This window comes from Artemia franciscana, chromosome 10 (genome assembly GCF_032884065.1).
Source record: "Artemia franciscana chromosome 10, ASM3288406v1, whole genome shotgun sequence".
NCBI lineage: Eukaryota > Metazoa > Arthropoda > Branchiopoda > Anostraca > Artemiidae > Artemia > Artemia franciscana.
In genome coordinates, this window is record NC_088872.1 from 17,269,290 (window position 1) to 17,285,807 (window position 16,518).

The 16,518-nt window shown below is 38.3% G+C and overlaps 1 protein-coding gene across 1 annotated transcript in view; it reads right to left on the bottom strand.

Annotated features, from left to right (window-relative positions):
• Positions 1 to 16,518, bottom strand: part of LOC136031852 (alpha-2-macroglobulin receptor-associated protein-like) — a 69,656-nt gene that overhangs the window by 31,609 nt on the left and 21,529 nt on the right. The window contains exon 2 of the mRNA XM_065711715.1: positions 15,706 to 15,847. Coding sequence (XP_065567787.1) covers positions 15,706 to 15,847 — 142 coding nt within the window. The remainder of the gene's footprint in view (positions 1 to 15,705; positions 15,848 to 16,518) is intronic.

Consider the following 16,518-nt stretch of genomic DNA (forward strand, 5'->3'; position numbering starts at 1 on the left):
TATCATTCGTTTTTTGCACTTGGGATTGCGGTAGAGAAATGGTATCAGATGTGCCTCTTAAACTTTAAAAGTTCTCTCATTGCTAAAGAAATTAGAGTTGATCCTTTGCTCCTTTCTAAGTGATGACGTTAGAAACTTGGCCTAGGGCAAAAAATTCAACTTTTGAACTAAGACAAATAGATTTTTTTTCCACGGCAGTCGATAGCTTTTGATGAGCTGATCAAAGCATATGTCATCCATTTTTTGGCAGAAAAAATCCTTCATGAGATATATCAGTTTGAAAGTTTACAAGGGTTGACAACATCAGTAGTAAGGTACACACTGAAACCAAAAATAGGCCGATACAGAAATGGTATCAGACGTGCCTCTTAAACTTTAAAAGTTCTCTCATTGCTGAAAAAATTAGAGTTTATCCTTTGCTCCTTTCTAAGTGATGACGTTAGAAACTTGGCCTACGGCGAAAAAGTTATCTTTTGAACTAAGACAGATAAATTTTTTTCTACGGTAGTCGTGATGAGCTGATCAAGTATATGTCATCCATTTTTTGGTAGAAAAATTCCTTCATGAGATATACCAGTTTGAAAGTTTAAAGGGGTTGACAACTTCAGTAGTAAGGTATGCACTGAAACCAAAAATAGGCCAATGCAAACTTTGAGACATATAGGGGAGTTTTAAGCAACGTCAGCTGTTAGCTCATACTCATCTTCGGCAATTAGGGGTTCGCAACTTTAGTTAGTTGGTGTACCTATTATTTGTTTCCGGTGTATTTGATGGTAGGATCAATTTGGTTCCACTGGTAAGACATGTAGGGGACTTGTAAATAATAATCGACTGTTAGGCTACAATTATCTTCAGTGATGAGGGGTTTGCAACTTTCGCTAGTTGCAATGAGGGATTTCCAGCTTTTGCGAGTTGGTGTACCTAGTATTTATTTGAAGATCCTTACAGATTAATAACTTCAGCGTTTAATCGAAGCGAGGAAACAAAACCAAAGTGCTCTCGCAATACTTTACTCGGCGAAGCCGAACAAAGGTTGCCGCAACATCCCACGTTGCCCATGCAACGTATATCTAGTTTTTTTTTAAATTTCTTAAACGTAGTTCCTTTTTCAACTTTGTTACCATGACTGAACTTCAGAAAAATAAGAACAAGACATAAAGCTTAATTTCTTCCGAACACTGTTTCAACCTAAATGACCGACAGTGAGACTTTGATTGGACAAAATAGGAAATTAAAAAATATTTCCTTCGCCAGATGTCCATAGCGAATCTATAAAACCTCAAGGGAATCTGATGGCAGTATCTTATTCCGTGTCTGGATTTCCTTGTCTTTTAACCTGCATTTCGCTCTTTTGACCCCTATATCTATGAGGCAATTCCTTTGAAAAAAACATGTTTATTATAGAAAAAACATGTTTATTTACACTTTGCGATTGCATCTCCTTCAATGGCTCCCCAACGAAAGCTGGCTATCACATTTTATAATCTGACCTACAAACCCTCTCTTTAACTTTGAAACCTTTCATTGTAGCTCTTTTCTTACTTGCTGCTTTTTTGCTCTATTGAGCCGAAACAAAAATTCAAGACAATTAGCTAGAAGTAAATTCAAACACATCCCTTAAAAGTCTTGACAAGTTTTCAGTTGTCGTGTATAAGCTTGTTTACACGGGGTAGAGCCAACATTGAACGCTAACCAGTAACTATTAGTCATGCACCACATGACTTGCCAAAATTTTTCTTGCCAAAGCTGCAATCCATGGCAGCTGAGTAGAATATTTTTCCAGAAGGCAATGGTTGGATTCATATCAACCCAGAGAGGGTCTTTTGATTTCCTGGCATGGACTGTCAAGGTCAGATATGAATCCACTTGACACCAAATAACATCATCATTTTCATCCTGTTTGGCGTCACCACTGCCTTGACTTCATCATCTGATCAAGCTGTTTCCTTTTTTTATGTTTGGTCATATGAAGACTTAGACTCGCTGTTCTTTTGAGAAAGCCCCTGATCGACATTCACACTTCTGAGTGGGGTTGCCGACCACTGACAACACCAAAATTACAGCCACCTCTTCATGGGCTCTTTCCTCTTTGTACAAAAGAATTGCTACTACATCAGCATGCTCGCTACAAGTTGTCATGGAGGAAGCTGGAGTGTTGATTTGACAAGTTTAATTCACAGGTGATGTGATAATCACCTTAAGCCATTCTCAAACACTTGAATATGTTCAACAAAAATTTTCTTCTTGTCCCTAACTAAACACTTCACGCAAAGGGTGGCCTTGACCTCACAAGATGTGTGGAGCCCATCCCAGGGACACTCAATAGTTATGCTCCCTTAGCTAATCAGGTCCCAGGCTTAGGGTCGGTTGGGCTTGCGACCCTCGACCCAAACCTAAGCGTAACGAATAGTGATGTTTTTGCCCCAGATGATCGATCTTCTTTTTACCCTTAAAGACGTCAGCATGTCCCCAGACCGAGATTTCAGTTCGTTAGAACCTTATTGACCAAGGTGGTCTTCGCCTGGCCACCTGGAACGCTCTGACCCTTAACTTCCCTGGAGCGAAGTCAATGCTTGCACTAGAACTCAAGTGTTTTGGCGTGGCTTTAGCAGGCGTAACTGAGACTCGCCGTATAGGAAACGACCCTGAAGATATTGGTGAAGGCTATCACCTAATCTGGTCGGGTGATCAGAGAACCAAAACCAATGGAGTCGCACTTGTGTTAGATTCTCGGATCAGGAGGTGCCCAACTGTCTAGCATCCTAGCAAAAGTATCCCCTCATGATGTTTTAACCCTTCTTGGCGACTTCGACGGCACTGTCAGAGATACAGACGGCGTTTGGAGCAATGTTCTAGGACCTGTAACACCCGACTGTCTGAACGACAATGAGCTGAGGCTCCTTCAGCTGTGCAACATGCATGATCTTGTGATCACCAACACCCTCTTCCAAAGGAAAGAGGTTCACAATACCTGGTATAGCAATGATGGACGAACAAGAAAGATGTTAGACCACATAATTGTGCCCCGACGCTGGCGTTCCTCTATAACTAACTGCCGAACTTACACAAATGCAGAATTGGGAAACACCAACCACAGGCTTGTCGTCTCTAACCTCAGACTACGCTTGAAAGCCCAGAAAAGTGATCGCCGTCCCCCCAAACTAGACCTGAAATAATCTCGCGAACTCCAACATGCGCGAGGTTTATGCTGTCTCCATCTCAAACCATTTTGATTGTCTTGGTCAAATTTCAGAATCTAAAGAAGCCTGGAAACTATTCAAAAACGGCGTATTCAGAACGGCAACGAATTCAGAAACGGCAACTATTCAAGTAAAAGTCCTGGATATCGCAGGAAACTCTAGAATTCATTGAACAGCGTCACAAAGCCCGCCTAGCGAAGGACATGGTTACATATAGACGTCTAAATGGCGTAAGAAATAAATTCCTCCACAGAGGCAAAAGGCTGTTCACCGAGAAAAAGGCTGCCGATCTTGAGGAGGCCACCAGAAAGGGTGACACATGCACTCTATACAAACACCTTCGGGATCTTACAGATGGAAAGCCATCTTCCCTAGGCCCTATCACATCTAATGACGGAGGTATTCTCACTGACGAGAGCGCTCAATTGTCTACCTGGAAGGATCACTTCTCTTCACTACTGAACCTGGATTGTGTTAGCCAGCCCGACCCTGACCTTCTTCAAGTTGCATCTAAGACCCCTGAGGCCCCGTGTGAGAGTGTGCAGCACCCTTTCACCTCTACAAAAATCCTGAAATCTCTGAAACGGATGAAAAACAAGCGATCCTCTGGAATCTGTGGCATCCCTGCAGAAATGCTAAAACATGGTGGGGCAGCGACTCTTCTCTGGCTAAAAGTACTGTTCTCCATAGTATTTCGTACAGAATGGATTCCAAAAGACTGGCGAACGGGCATCATTCTGGCTCTTTGGAAACGGAAAGGCAGTCGCAGAACCTACTCCAACTATCGTGGCATCACACTCCTCTCTGTGCCAGGGAAGCTCTTCGTTATGACCCTCTTGGACCGTTGTACCACTTTCCTCAGAAGCCAACAAAGAATTGAACAGGCTGGCTTCATGCCAGGAAGGTCTAACGTAAAGCAAATATTCACGAAGCGTCAGCTGATAGAGAAGACTCGAGAACTTCAACAAAAGCATATGTTGCCTGTGTGGATTTCAAGGCTTGTTTTCGATTCTGTCGACCTGCAATTACTCTGGCTCATAATGAACTTGACTCGGACCATAAACCACCTCCAGTTTGGGTTGCAGTACGGCGATAGAGTACCTTTAGACGGCGAAAATGCCGATGACCTTGTTCTTGTCTCCGATTCATCGTCGAAACTCACAGAAGCCCTACAGATCATTGCTGATGAAGCCTTAAAGATAGGGCTGTCGATTAATTGGCAGAAGACCAAAGTGATGTTTTTTGAACCCCGTAACTCACCGTGTCCCCCTCCAGTGCTAATGGTCGGTGACAAACCAGCTGAGATTGTTGAGGAATTCACATACCTTGGCTCTATCCTCTCAAATGACGGATCAATCCTCAAAGATCTAATGCACCGAATTGCCAAAGCCTCAGCAGTGATGGGAAGACTAAGTGCCCTCTGAAGGAAACCTTCTATCAGCCGTAGGACCAAAATGAGCATATACAATGCTTCGGTGGGATCCGTCCTTCTTTACGGAGCCGATACCTGGCCAGCCACTCAGTCTGTGCTTAGCATCGTAAATATAGCCCAAACAATACATCCTCATCACATTGAAGGGCTACGCTGGAACGATTTTGTTAGCAACAAAGACCTCCTTGGCGTTAACGGCTCAAACACCCTTCTCAGTTCAACTCGCCCAACGAACACTACGTTGGTACGGCCATCTCCTTTGCATGCCCCCCAACACTCCCGCACAAATGATTTTCAATTTTGACCCCGTGCCGCATGGCAGGAAACGCCCAAGAGGTCGTCCCCCAGCCAGATGGAAGGACACGGCAGGTGCCTTCCTAGCCATGGCAAAAAATCAGGAGGATGCCCACACCCTTGCAAGAGACCGGTCCAAATGGAGGCACCGTGCAGCATCACTCTCGACGCCAGAAGCATTTCAGCAAGAGCATTAAGGCAAGTTAAGTCAAGTCTTGAAAATCGAAAGTCAAACTTATTTTTCATCTTCTGGAAACTGTTTTCTCATGGTCACTCGGTGTTGGAAATTCCCGGCATCACGCCACTACCGACATGGTAGGTGCGCCCCCGCACGTCAAAGCGCTTGCGGTGCCAGGTCACTGAAATATTTTTGGCGGCAGAATGGCAGTTTTCGGCGTGTTTTGGGGGACTAATTTGGAGGCCTTTTCCACACTTGGCCATGAGCCCCTCACACACATAATAGAATCCCAGTAACGCCCCTAGTTTACTTAAAATCCAATAAAATATCTTAAAGAATATCTTTGTACTCAACTCATTACCCAATAGCGATTTTACCAGCTTTATTAGAGGATCCTAGGTTTACTGTTGAAATATGAAGAGTTGCCTTTTTTTGTAGCATTAGTTTTTAGACACAATAGATACTCCAAGTGCATTATTTGCATTTTATTGGAATATATAAAGAAGGAGCAATTAAAGGTTGTAAGTGCTGTCATTTGAAGAAAAATCTAGCTCAGGCAAAAACATTGATATCAAAATAAGTTGTTTTTGTTTTATTCAGAATCACTTGCCCTTTCAAAAAAAAAAAAAAATCAACAAATCATACCACAACAAAGTGCGATTTCTGCCATTTTGTGTCCCAAAATAACAGTTTTCAATTTAATCGAAAATAAAGTAAAGGGTGACATTTAAAACTAAAAATTAAACCAATTATCTCTTAAAAGGAGGGAAATGCTGTTTTCCCGGATTTGCCTATTTTTTATTTTATTTTTATATCAATCCTTCAAGAATGCTCTAGACAAGATTAATGTGATAAAAAATTGAGCGAAAAGGAGAGGAGATAAACTCAGGGTAAAGAGCGGAGAGTGGAAGGCGTGGCTACCCCTTTAGCATCTGTTATAAATAATAATTAATTTGATCAATATTCATATATGTTTCTAGAAGAAACTGTACAGTGCATGACTTTAGGGAAACTTTGTATCTATTACATTCTAAAATTCTCTCGGTTCAGGAATGGACTAGCCGAACTTAGCGGAAAGAGAGGAGAGGTCAGGACCCGACACACCACAGAATATACAGAATAATGACCATTAATTTAGGTTTTAATGACACTCTTAACTTTTACTTGAGAAAATTTTGTTCAACAGTTACCTATAAACGAAAATGCTCCATACAACTCTAAACACAACAACAAATCTTATCCATATTAACATGCAAATCCTATCTGCCGATTATAGCTCTTTGTAAATATTTAGAATTTATATATGAAAAGCAGGCACGTACGAATGATTTTTTTTAGGGATAATAAGGAAAAAATTTTTTGGGAAATTTAGGATTTCAGGAGGAAAGAGCCAGGTCTCGAGGTCTCTTCTGGGTACGTCCCAAGTAAAAGGTTTGATACTTGCAGATTTCATTTTGCTTTTAGCTGTATCAAACACGTTTAATATTTCCAAGATCGTGCTATGGTCTCATAAGTAAACACGAAAAAGGAGCATTTTTTGGGGGGACGGTTTGATCAATGTTCGTGGAATTTAGCCTCAACAGTGAAGAACATTAATATGGGAGACAACATGCACAGGCAAATAACGGCACATTTTCCAAAAACTACTAACAACTCACCGCAGCACAAAGCCGCCTGAGGTCAACAAAGCTACGCACAATTCTCCACCCTCCCCATCTATTCAAAGCCCCCCTCGTTACACCCTCCCAGAAAGTTCCATTTCCTTTACATTTTTCTGTATGACATCCTCCCATCCCAACCGCGGGCGACCTGCTTTCCTTTTAGCCCAAGACGGTTGGCCAAAAAGGACAATCGTCGGCAATCTGTCATCCTTCATCCACAGAACATGCCCTAGCCATCTTAACCTTTCTCTCACTACAGCCCTAAAAACCGGGATTGAACCACCCTTTTACAGCCTACTATTTAAAATACGGTCAGTCAGCCATGAACCCAGAACAGTCCGTTGCCAATTTCTCTGAAAACATCTAGCAAATCTTCAGCCGCTTTTCAGAGCACCCATGCTTTTGAGCCATAGACTACTTTCATCACTGTAGCTCCCAATATTCTAATCTTGGTTTGCAGACTTATGCAGACTATTCTTCCAAACCTTTTTTTAACTTTGAAATAACCTTGGCTATTCTACTTTTAACATAATCGCTGCTCCCAGAGTCTTTACTAATAATACTACCAAGGTAAGTGAAGCTGTCCACCTGATCAATCTTATTGTTACCCAACGTCACCTTTTCATCTTCACTTATTCCTAGCCTTAGTGACATAGTCTTCTTAACTTATGTTTTCAAGCCTATTCTAGCACCTTGAACTCGCATAGCCTCTAAAAGTTCATTTATATTGCTCAAGCTTTCATCTAGGATGCTTAAATCATCAGCATAATCTAAGTCCAGGAAAGTTTTTCCTCCTCATTTGATTCCGTGGTCTCCCATTGCCTTTCCTGTGCTTCTTAAGACAAGATCCATCAAAATGATCCATATAAAGGGGGATAAAACACATCCCTGGTTAACTCCTGATTATCAGCTGCTAATCAATACTAAAACAGCTGCTAATCTCATTTCCTACCTTAGCCGCAGCAGTGTTATTCTCGTGCATAGCACCAATCACTTTAATCTATTTGTCTGGTATACCATAAAAGGATAAAACCTTTGCTGAAGCTCTTCTATCAGCAGAATTGAACGCTTGCTCATAATCTATAAGGCTGAGGACCAAAGGTGTTTGATAGATCAGGCACTTCTCAATTATTAACGTGAGAGTGAAAATTTTGTCGACACATCCTCTACCTTTTCTTTAACCACACTGTTCTTCTCTTAAAACTATATCTACAGCATCTCTCAGTCTAAAAAGTGTCATATTACTAAGTAATTTGCTACCTACAGAGACCAGACTAATGCCTCGATAATTACCACACTCACTCTTATCGCCTTCCTTAAACAGTGTTTTAATTTAGTTTTTCCTAAAATCGTTAGGTACTTCTTCTTTTTCAAAAATCATATTCATTATCTTCAGTAACTTATTTCTAGCCTCAAGATTCAAGATTTTTATTGAAACCTTTATATAACACACACAATATAAAACAAGGGTCAAGCCGGAGACACAAGGTCGATTGACAAATCGACCTCAGAGCTTTCATATTTATGAAACTCATTTAACACTCTATCAGTGCCTGGAGCTTTATTATTTTTTAATCCTTTTAGTACTGTCGCTAATTCTTCCTCACAAAACAAATCTTCCTTAACATCCAAGGTATCACAAACTTTTTCCTTTTCCTTTATATCTTTTCCTGCAACTGTATCTCAATTTAGCATATTCTCGAAATGTTATGACCATCTCTCTTTCACTCTTTCCTTACACTAATTGTGGCCCCGTTCCTATTTTTAACTGGGACAAGTCCAGATTGACTAATCTCTCTCAATTTATTAGCATGCCAGTACAATATTTTACTATTATGCCGTCTAGCTGCATCTTTGAAATCCTCGGCAATTTTATCCATGGTCTCCACCTCACACCTCCTTAGTTCATATTTTAATGCTTTCTTCACTTTCTTTACATTCCTTTTGTTTTCATATGATCTATAACCCAGATAATTCCTGTAGAAGCCCCTTCTCCTCTCTATTAAACATAAAGCTTTTTCCTAAATATTCCTAGCTGCGGTCCTAACTTTCCTCCCTAAGACATCATCAGCAACTTCACAAATTGTTTTCGTAAAATTATTCCACCCATCTCCCACGTTGTCAAATTTTAAACTCTCCAGTTTAGTATTCAACTGTCCCTGGAAATATTCTCCCAAATTTTCATCCTGGAGTCTACCAACATCATAACTTCCCGAGATGTAGTTACCCTTCCGAAATTTCAGCTTTAAATTAACCCTAGACACTATCAGATGGTGACCTTTACTTTTAGCATCAATAACAGCACTTATATACACCCTAGTATCTTGTATTGATCCTGTCAGTCTTCGGTTTATAATAACATGATCAATAAAGTTTGCTGTCTTACCATCACGTAAATACTAGGTTAGCTTATGGGCCATTTTATGACCAAACACCGTATTGGTTATAACTGAATTGTTATACCTACAAAATTGCAACAGTCTGTAGCCATTACTGTTTTCTTTTCCTAGACCAAATTTACCGAGGCTAGGATAACGTCTATTCCTATTTCTACCGACCCAGGCGTCAAAATCTTCGAATAAAAACACCACATTTCTAGCTGGGACCCTGTCTACTTGTTCCTGCAACTGTAAGTAAAATTCATCTGAACCATTATTATCTCCGTCAGTCGGTTCTACAGGGGCATATACTACTATAACTGATACCCTGAGCTTTTGAGTCATTAAATGAGCGATTAGTATTCTATCATTAAAAATGGACAAGTTTTATTGTAGATTAACAGGGAAAATATTTCTGAAGAAGAATAAATAAGAGCGAAATCTATTTGCAAATTATCTAAATGTAAAACACTATAAGATTACACTAAATTATACCTTAAAAGTGATGTTGTAATTTTGTCAGATGTCGTTGAAAATTTCAAAAATGTATGTTTAAATAATTATAAAATAGATCCACTACACTTCTTCTCAGCACTAGGACTAACATGGAATTTTTTCTCAAACAGTCTAAAGCTGAAATTCGCTTACTTTCTGACGAAGATATGTGTCCATTTATAGAAAGGGGAATAAGAGGCGGTGTATCTCAATGTGTAAAAAGATATGCTAAGGCTAATAATAAATATAGGAAAACCTTTGATAAAAAACCCTTTAAATTATTTTAATGTATTTAGATTATAATGGCTTATACGGTTGGGGAATGTCTCAGAATTTACATGAATAGATTATAAATTTATTAATATACCCGACCATCTAAAAGAAAACAACACTTGATACTATTATCCATTTTTAAGATATTCCGTTAAATCAGAAATGAATAAGGATAATGTAGGGGCAATTTAGGAAGTTTAGGAAGTTTAGCTCCTGTTTTACCACTGATTTAAATTTTATTTAAAATATGGTTTAAGGCTGAAAAAAGTGCATCGAATACTAGCACTTACAGACTCACCCTATTTAAAAGAATATATCAATCATAATACTAAATTACGACAAAAGGGAACAAATGATTTCGAGAACAATTTCTTTAAATTAATGAATAATGCTTGTTTTGGGAAAACTATGGAAAATGTCAGAAAAGGAGCTAGTATTGAAATAATCAATAGTGATAAAAAAAAGATAAAAAATTATCATACAATTTTTTTTTTGCATCGAAAATAATCTTTAGCAAGAATTTCGCGGTAGCCAAAATAAATCTAAGTAAACCTATTTGTATTGGATTCACTGGATTAGAGTTATCTAAGTTACTGATGTATGAAATTCATTATGAATACATGAAACCGAAATATACTGAAAACATTGACTTATATTATATGGATAAAGATAGCTTTATTTACGATATTTATAATTACATACAGGAAAAGGCCTATAGCTTTTCCCTCTTTGGGATAGTAAGAGACTAACCTCAAAGAATCAGACAGCTAACTAAGTTGAATATACGCAATGGTTTTTTCCTTCGAATGCTTGCATTTTAATTTAAAATCCCGGTTTACAAAGAACTATTTCGACTGTAATAGTGTATAATATACATATGAAACGTAATATAATATATCGAAAGTAATAGTGTATAATATAAACAGTTACTACAATGCTGTGGAAAATGCAGTTTTTAGTGGACAAATTTATTCTATTTTAAAAATTATTCTTTTTATATTGCAAAAGGCAGTATATGTTGTAACTTCCCTTAAAATGAGCCATTAGACAGCTTTCTACGAGGTTCCAGTGTCTCGCTATCTAAAGAAAAGACAGAAAAGAAAAAAGATACCATTTACGCAGAATATCGTGGTTGCTGCCGCTTTTCTTGATTTTCAAGCCAATATATTTCCCTTTTTTCAAGCCAAGGGACGGTAAGTTTCCTATATAGGGTTTTTAGAAAAGGCGGTTCTAATAGTGTACTTTTTGTTTTGATATGACTTTAGGAGTAATTGGCTATTACATTTCTTAGCATTGGACGTGTCTCTTACTAGGTTGTTAGCTACCGCTGCAACCCAGATTAGTATAGGCAAGAGTTCGTTCTTTATTATAGTTTCAGCTGACAAATCGTGTTTTGTTGTTAAACTCCCAAAAAGTTAGAGCATTTTACATAACTATGTCTACAAGCTTCTTATAAAAATAAAATTAAAGTATTGATTTTATTTTAAATATTTTTAGCTAGTTACAAAAGCACGTAGATGTGACAAATTCCTAATGTTAATAACATGAGCTATGACAAGTGTTATAGAAAAGTGCAGTTTTTCGCAAAAAATTGATTATATTTCAGAATACTATTTTTAATTACAAAAGGTATTCAAACGCAAATTTCCTTTAAAATGAGCCATTAAACTGCTCTCTTTGATGTCCCAGTGCCCCACTATCTGAGGATAAGAGAAAAAAGAAAAGAAAAAAGATACCGTATATACAGAATATCGCGATTGCAGCCACTTTTCTTGATTTTCAAGCCAATATGTTTTCCTCGTTTCAAGACAGGGGACAAGGCGGTTCTTATAGTATACTTTTTTTTATCTGACTCTAGTTTTAAGGGTTATGGGCTATTTTGTTCTTTATTATGCGACTTGGTCGTCTCTTACTAGGTTGCTAGCTACCGCTGCAACCTGAATACCTTCCCAGCCTAAACAAGACTTGACAGCTTCCTCATTCATCATGAGCCTTTCTCCCTGTCTATGTACCCCTTCCTTCCTGCCTCAGCAAACAAATTCTATATCACCTAATTTCATGATTACTACCCATGAGATACCTCTTTTATGAAAGTTTCTGAAACCTCTAATAAATCCAGTTCGAATCGTCTGAATCCGTCAGTCAAAATGTCGATACGATAGTTATTTCTCAACCTCGTAACATTCCGAGTTCCAATTTTCATGTTCTTTAAATCATTGAAATTATTCTGACCTCAGAAAAAGCAATGGTTCCGGATGCCAATACAGGACGGGGACCAACACATCTTCTCAATTCTACACCAAAGCGCTCAAGCCAGCATAGAACCGGACAGCAAGACGTCCCTTGGTAACTCCAGAATGAATGGAGGCTTTGTGCAATCCTGGGCCCATCTTGATCACAATTAAATAAAAAAAAACTAGTTTTTTTAACTGAAAGTAAGGAGCGACATTAAAACTTAAAACGAACAGAAATTACTCCGTATATGAAATGGGTTGTCCCCTCCGCGTCCCACGCTCTTTACGCTAAAGTTTTTAATTGTTTTAAAAAGTAGAATTGTGGCAAAGAGTCAAACTTTAGCGTAAAGAGCGTGGGACGCGGAGGGGACAACCCATTTCATATACGGAGTAATTTCTGTTCGTTTTAAGTTTTAATGTCGCTCCTTACTTTCAGTTAAAAAAACTAGTTTTTTTTTATTTAATTTCTGAACGTTTTTGAATTAATGCATGTTTGATTTTGGCTCTCCGCACATAAATTATTGAAATGAAATTAGTATATTAATTTTTTTTTTGGCTAAATGGCTTTCTCTTAGTTTTGATCAGACGATTTTGAGAAATAAGGGGTGGGGAAGGAGGCCTAGCTGCCCTCCAATTTTTCGGTTACTTAAAAAGGCTACTAGAACTTTTAATATTCAACGAACGTTTTTATTAGTAAAAAATATACGTAACTTAAGAATTAACTTACGTAACAAACTTTTATATTCTTATATTTTTATTATGTTTACGAGGGGGTTTGTACCCTCGTTAATACCTCGCTCTTTACACTAAATCGTAAGTTTTGTCCCAACTCTTTAAGAATGACCCCTGAATCAAAAAGGCCGTAGAATAAATAGTTGAAATCACTAAAAATATTTTAGCATAAAGGGCGAGGTATTTATCTCCTCCTAAGTACCTCGCTCTTTATGCTAAAGTATTTTTAGAACCCCTCATATGCGTAATAATCTCTGTTCGTTTTAAATTTCAATGCTATTCCTTACTTTCATTTGAAAAAACGTTTTCATGTTTATTTTTTCATTGTTTTTTTATAGTAATGCTAGAAAATCCTGCTCCCTTTTCATTGAATTTTTCTTCCCCCATGACATATTCCTCAAAGGAAAGATCCTCCCACAAAGCCCTCTCCCATCAACCCCACCCCCCAAACCAGAAAATCCCCATGAAAACGTCTGTACACTTCCCAATAACCATTATTATATGTAAACACTGGTTGAAGTTTGTAACTTACAACCCCTCCCCCAGGGACTGTGGGGGAGTAAGTCATCCCCAAAAACATAGTTATTATGATTTTCGACTATGCTAAACAAAATGGCTATCTCAAAATTTTGATCCGTTGACTTTGGGAAAAAAATGAGCGTGGGAGGGGGCCTAGATGCCCTCCAATTTTTTTGGTCACTTAAAAAGGGCACTAGAACTTTTCATTTCCGTTAGAATGAGCCCTCTTGCGACATTCTAGGACCACTTGGTCGATACGATGACCCCTGGGAAAAAAAAAAAAAAAAAAACAAAAAAAAAAACAAACAAATAAACACGCACCCGTGATTTGTCTTCTGGCAAAAAATGCAAAATTCCACATTTTTGTAGATAGGAGCTTGAAACCTCTACAGTAGGGTTCTCTGATACGCTAAATCTGATGGTGTCATTTTCGTTAAGATCCTACGACTTTTAGGGGGTGTTTCCCCCTATTTTCCTAAATAAGGCAAATTTTCTCAGGCTCGTAACTTTTGATGGCTAAGACTAAACTTGATGAAACTTATATATTTAAAATCAGCATTAAAATGCGATTCTTTTGATGTAGCTATTGATATCAAAATTCAATTTTTTAGAGTTTTGGTTCCTATTGAGCCGGATCGCTCCTTATTTACAGTTCGTTACCACGAACTGTTTGACATGGTTTTCAGCACTTGGCGATGCTCTTCTATCAACTAGTGTCGAAATTCTGAACAGACAGGCTCAAGTATATTACTTCCGACTCAATATACATCCAGGACTACAAATATTATGCTACTAAGGGGAGGCAACCCATTGTAGATAAATTAGCTAGGAAGAAGTTTTTTCATCCCGAAAAGACCCATCAAAACAGACCAAGTCCTGAAGAATTATCCTTTAATCAGAATCCTGTGCAAATGCTGTGTCGTTTACTTGGCTATAATTTCCTCGATGGGCACCACTCTTCAAGTGAGAATAGAGTTGACTGCAAGGTCCCCAGTTTTGCAGGTACCTCAAAATGGTCAAGAAAGCCCTTTGCAGGTGTCCATAAATGCCGCTTTCCATAAGTCTGGATCTTATGCCCTTCCACGGTTGTCCTCCTATAGAGGATCCTTCCACAATGGTGTTTTGTATCATCATGCAATTTAACCCATAATTGGGAGAAGGTTTGTAACTCACGGGACGTGTGCACAGCCGGTGGGCCCCATTGAGTGAACATTTGAGGGGCCTTCTTCCTCCTCCACCAGTGTTCACGGCACCGGGCGAGGGTGCCACAGTTTCCATTATGAACCTCCAGGGACAAGGTCCCTAATTGGTCCGTGCCTCATATGTAGGTACCCTACATATCTGTAGGACGTTCCTCTATCGCTACCTAAGAAACGCTGAGTGGCCTGGGGGAGGCCCCTACTGAGCAATAGAGACTTAAATGATATATAATCAGGATCTTGCCCAGGACATTGGGTCCTTAAGGTCCTAGAAGTACACAGGTGCTGCAGTGAGTCCGGCCTTCTCCGTCATAGATCTTAACGATGCTGACGACGTGGCAGATAAGACGCTCTCAATTGTCCTCCAAATAGGTCTAACGAAAACAACAACCATGCAAACGGCTGGGATGGATGAAACCCCTGTGACCCTAAACAGTACTCAACATAGAAGACTTCCAGTCTATCAAATACCTCGGCTCAAAGATATATCCTGCTGGGAAATCTTCAGAAACTGATCCGAAGCCGCATATCGTCAGCTTGGAACATCTTCCTTCAACTACGGAAGGCAAAACACAAGAAAAACATGCCGAGAAAACGATCGTTTTTTTTTTGCAGTGACAGATAAAATAGAAAAACAAAAACTTTGAAAAAAACTACACTTATTATAGCGTCCGATTAAAAACAAGGCATTTTGTGCCAAAAAAGGAGAGAAAAAAGTTCCGCCACAGTGCTGAATAAAATGAATGAGACTTGGACCAATAATAGACAGATATGGTAACACTTTTAGCAACACCTTTACGGTAAACTGTCAGGAAACCCAGGTCAAAAGCTTGAGCTTCCAAGTTGATAGGCCTGCGAAGCAGGCTTTTTACCATCCAAGAGCGTACAAAGCAAGCTCTTTGTTAGCCGAGAGTCAGCTAATTGTACCCCTAGGTTAATTTAATTTTTACTCCTAATTTCTTAAAAAAACCTCTTTTCTAAGTCAAGGGGTTATTTTCATCTGCTGAGATTTAGTAATGTGTTGTCACGTCTGACTTAATTCAGACAGACTGATGTATAACTGTTTGTCTAAAACTTCGATGTCACATTAAAAGGGAACTTTGACATTACCTTTCAGGCGCCTTCTAGTTTCAGCTTCTTTGAGCCCTTCTTTGTCAAGTCCATCTGCAATAGCTCTCTTTAATACAATTTCCTCCTTTTCTTGAACTTTTAGATCACTATAGAGTGTTTTTAGCTTCTGTTCAGACAATCTCTAGGGCAAACAGAATGAAAATTAGATTTTTACATCATATAGATTTCACAGTCTTACGAAAATTCTAATTAATGGACTACTGTGAATGTCATGAAAAGACGTTCACACTATCAATATTCATTAGAGTGGCATTCCATAAGATAAAACGACATTTTAACGCCAATATTATCAGATTTTGACAAAAATTAGTACTTTTGTTACTTTCTTAGATTCGAAAATTCATATACTTTGGTCTGTTCGTATGCTGTCTTTTTTTCGGTTTTACAGCTATTCAGACATGTAATAAAGCAGTCTCTTTTTAAATAATTGGCATTTTGTATTTTTACAAACGAACCTTAAAGAAAATTTTGCTTTTTCAAAATTCTGAAAAATTCAGAATTTTTGAAATTTGCCATTTAGAAATTAGGCTATTTAATAGATTCAAAATTTATCAAAGAACTTTCTAGTTTTGTGTTATTTACCAATAAATATGCTAGTAAAAGTGATGTTTGTTCATAAGTGGTGTAGTGAGGCGGTATCATACTCTGGACACTACTAACAAAAAAGCGCCCAATGGTCTGCAAACGAAAAATTGCTGGACAATTTTTATTTTTGTTAAAATCAGTTTCTGCAGTATATATTTTAAATTAAGTATATATATATATATACATATATATATATATATATATATA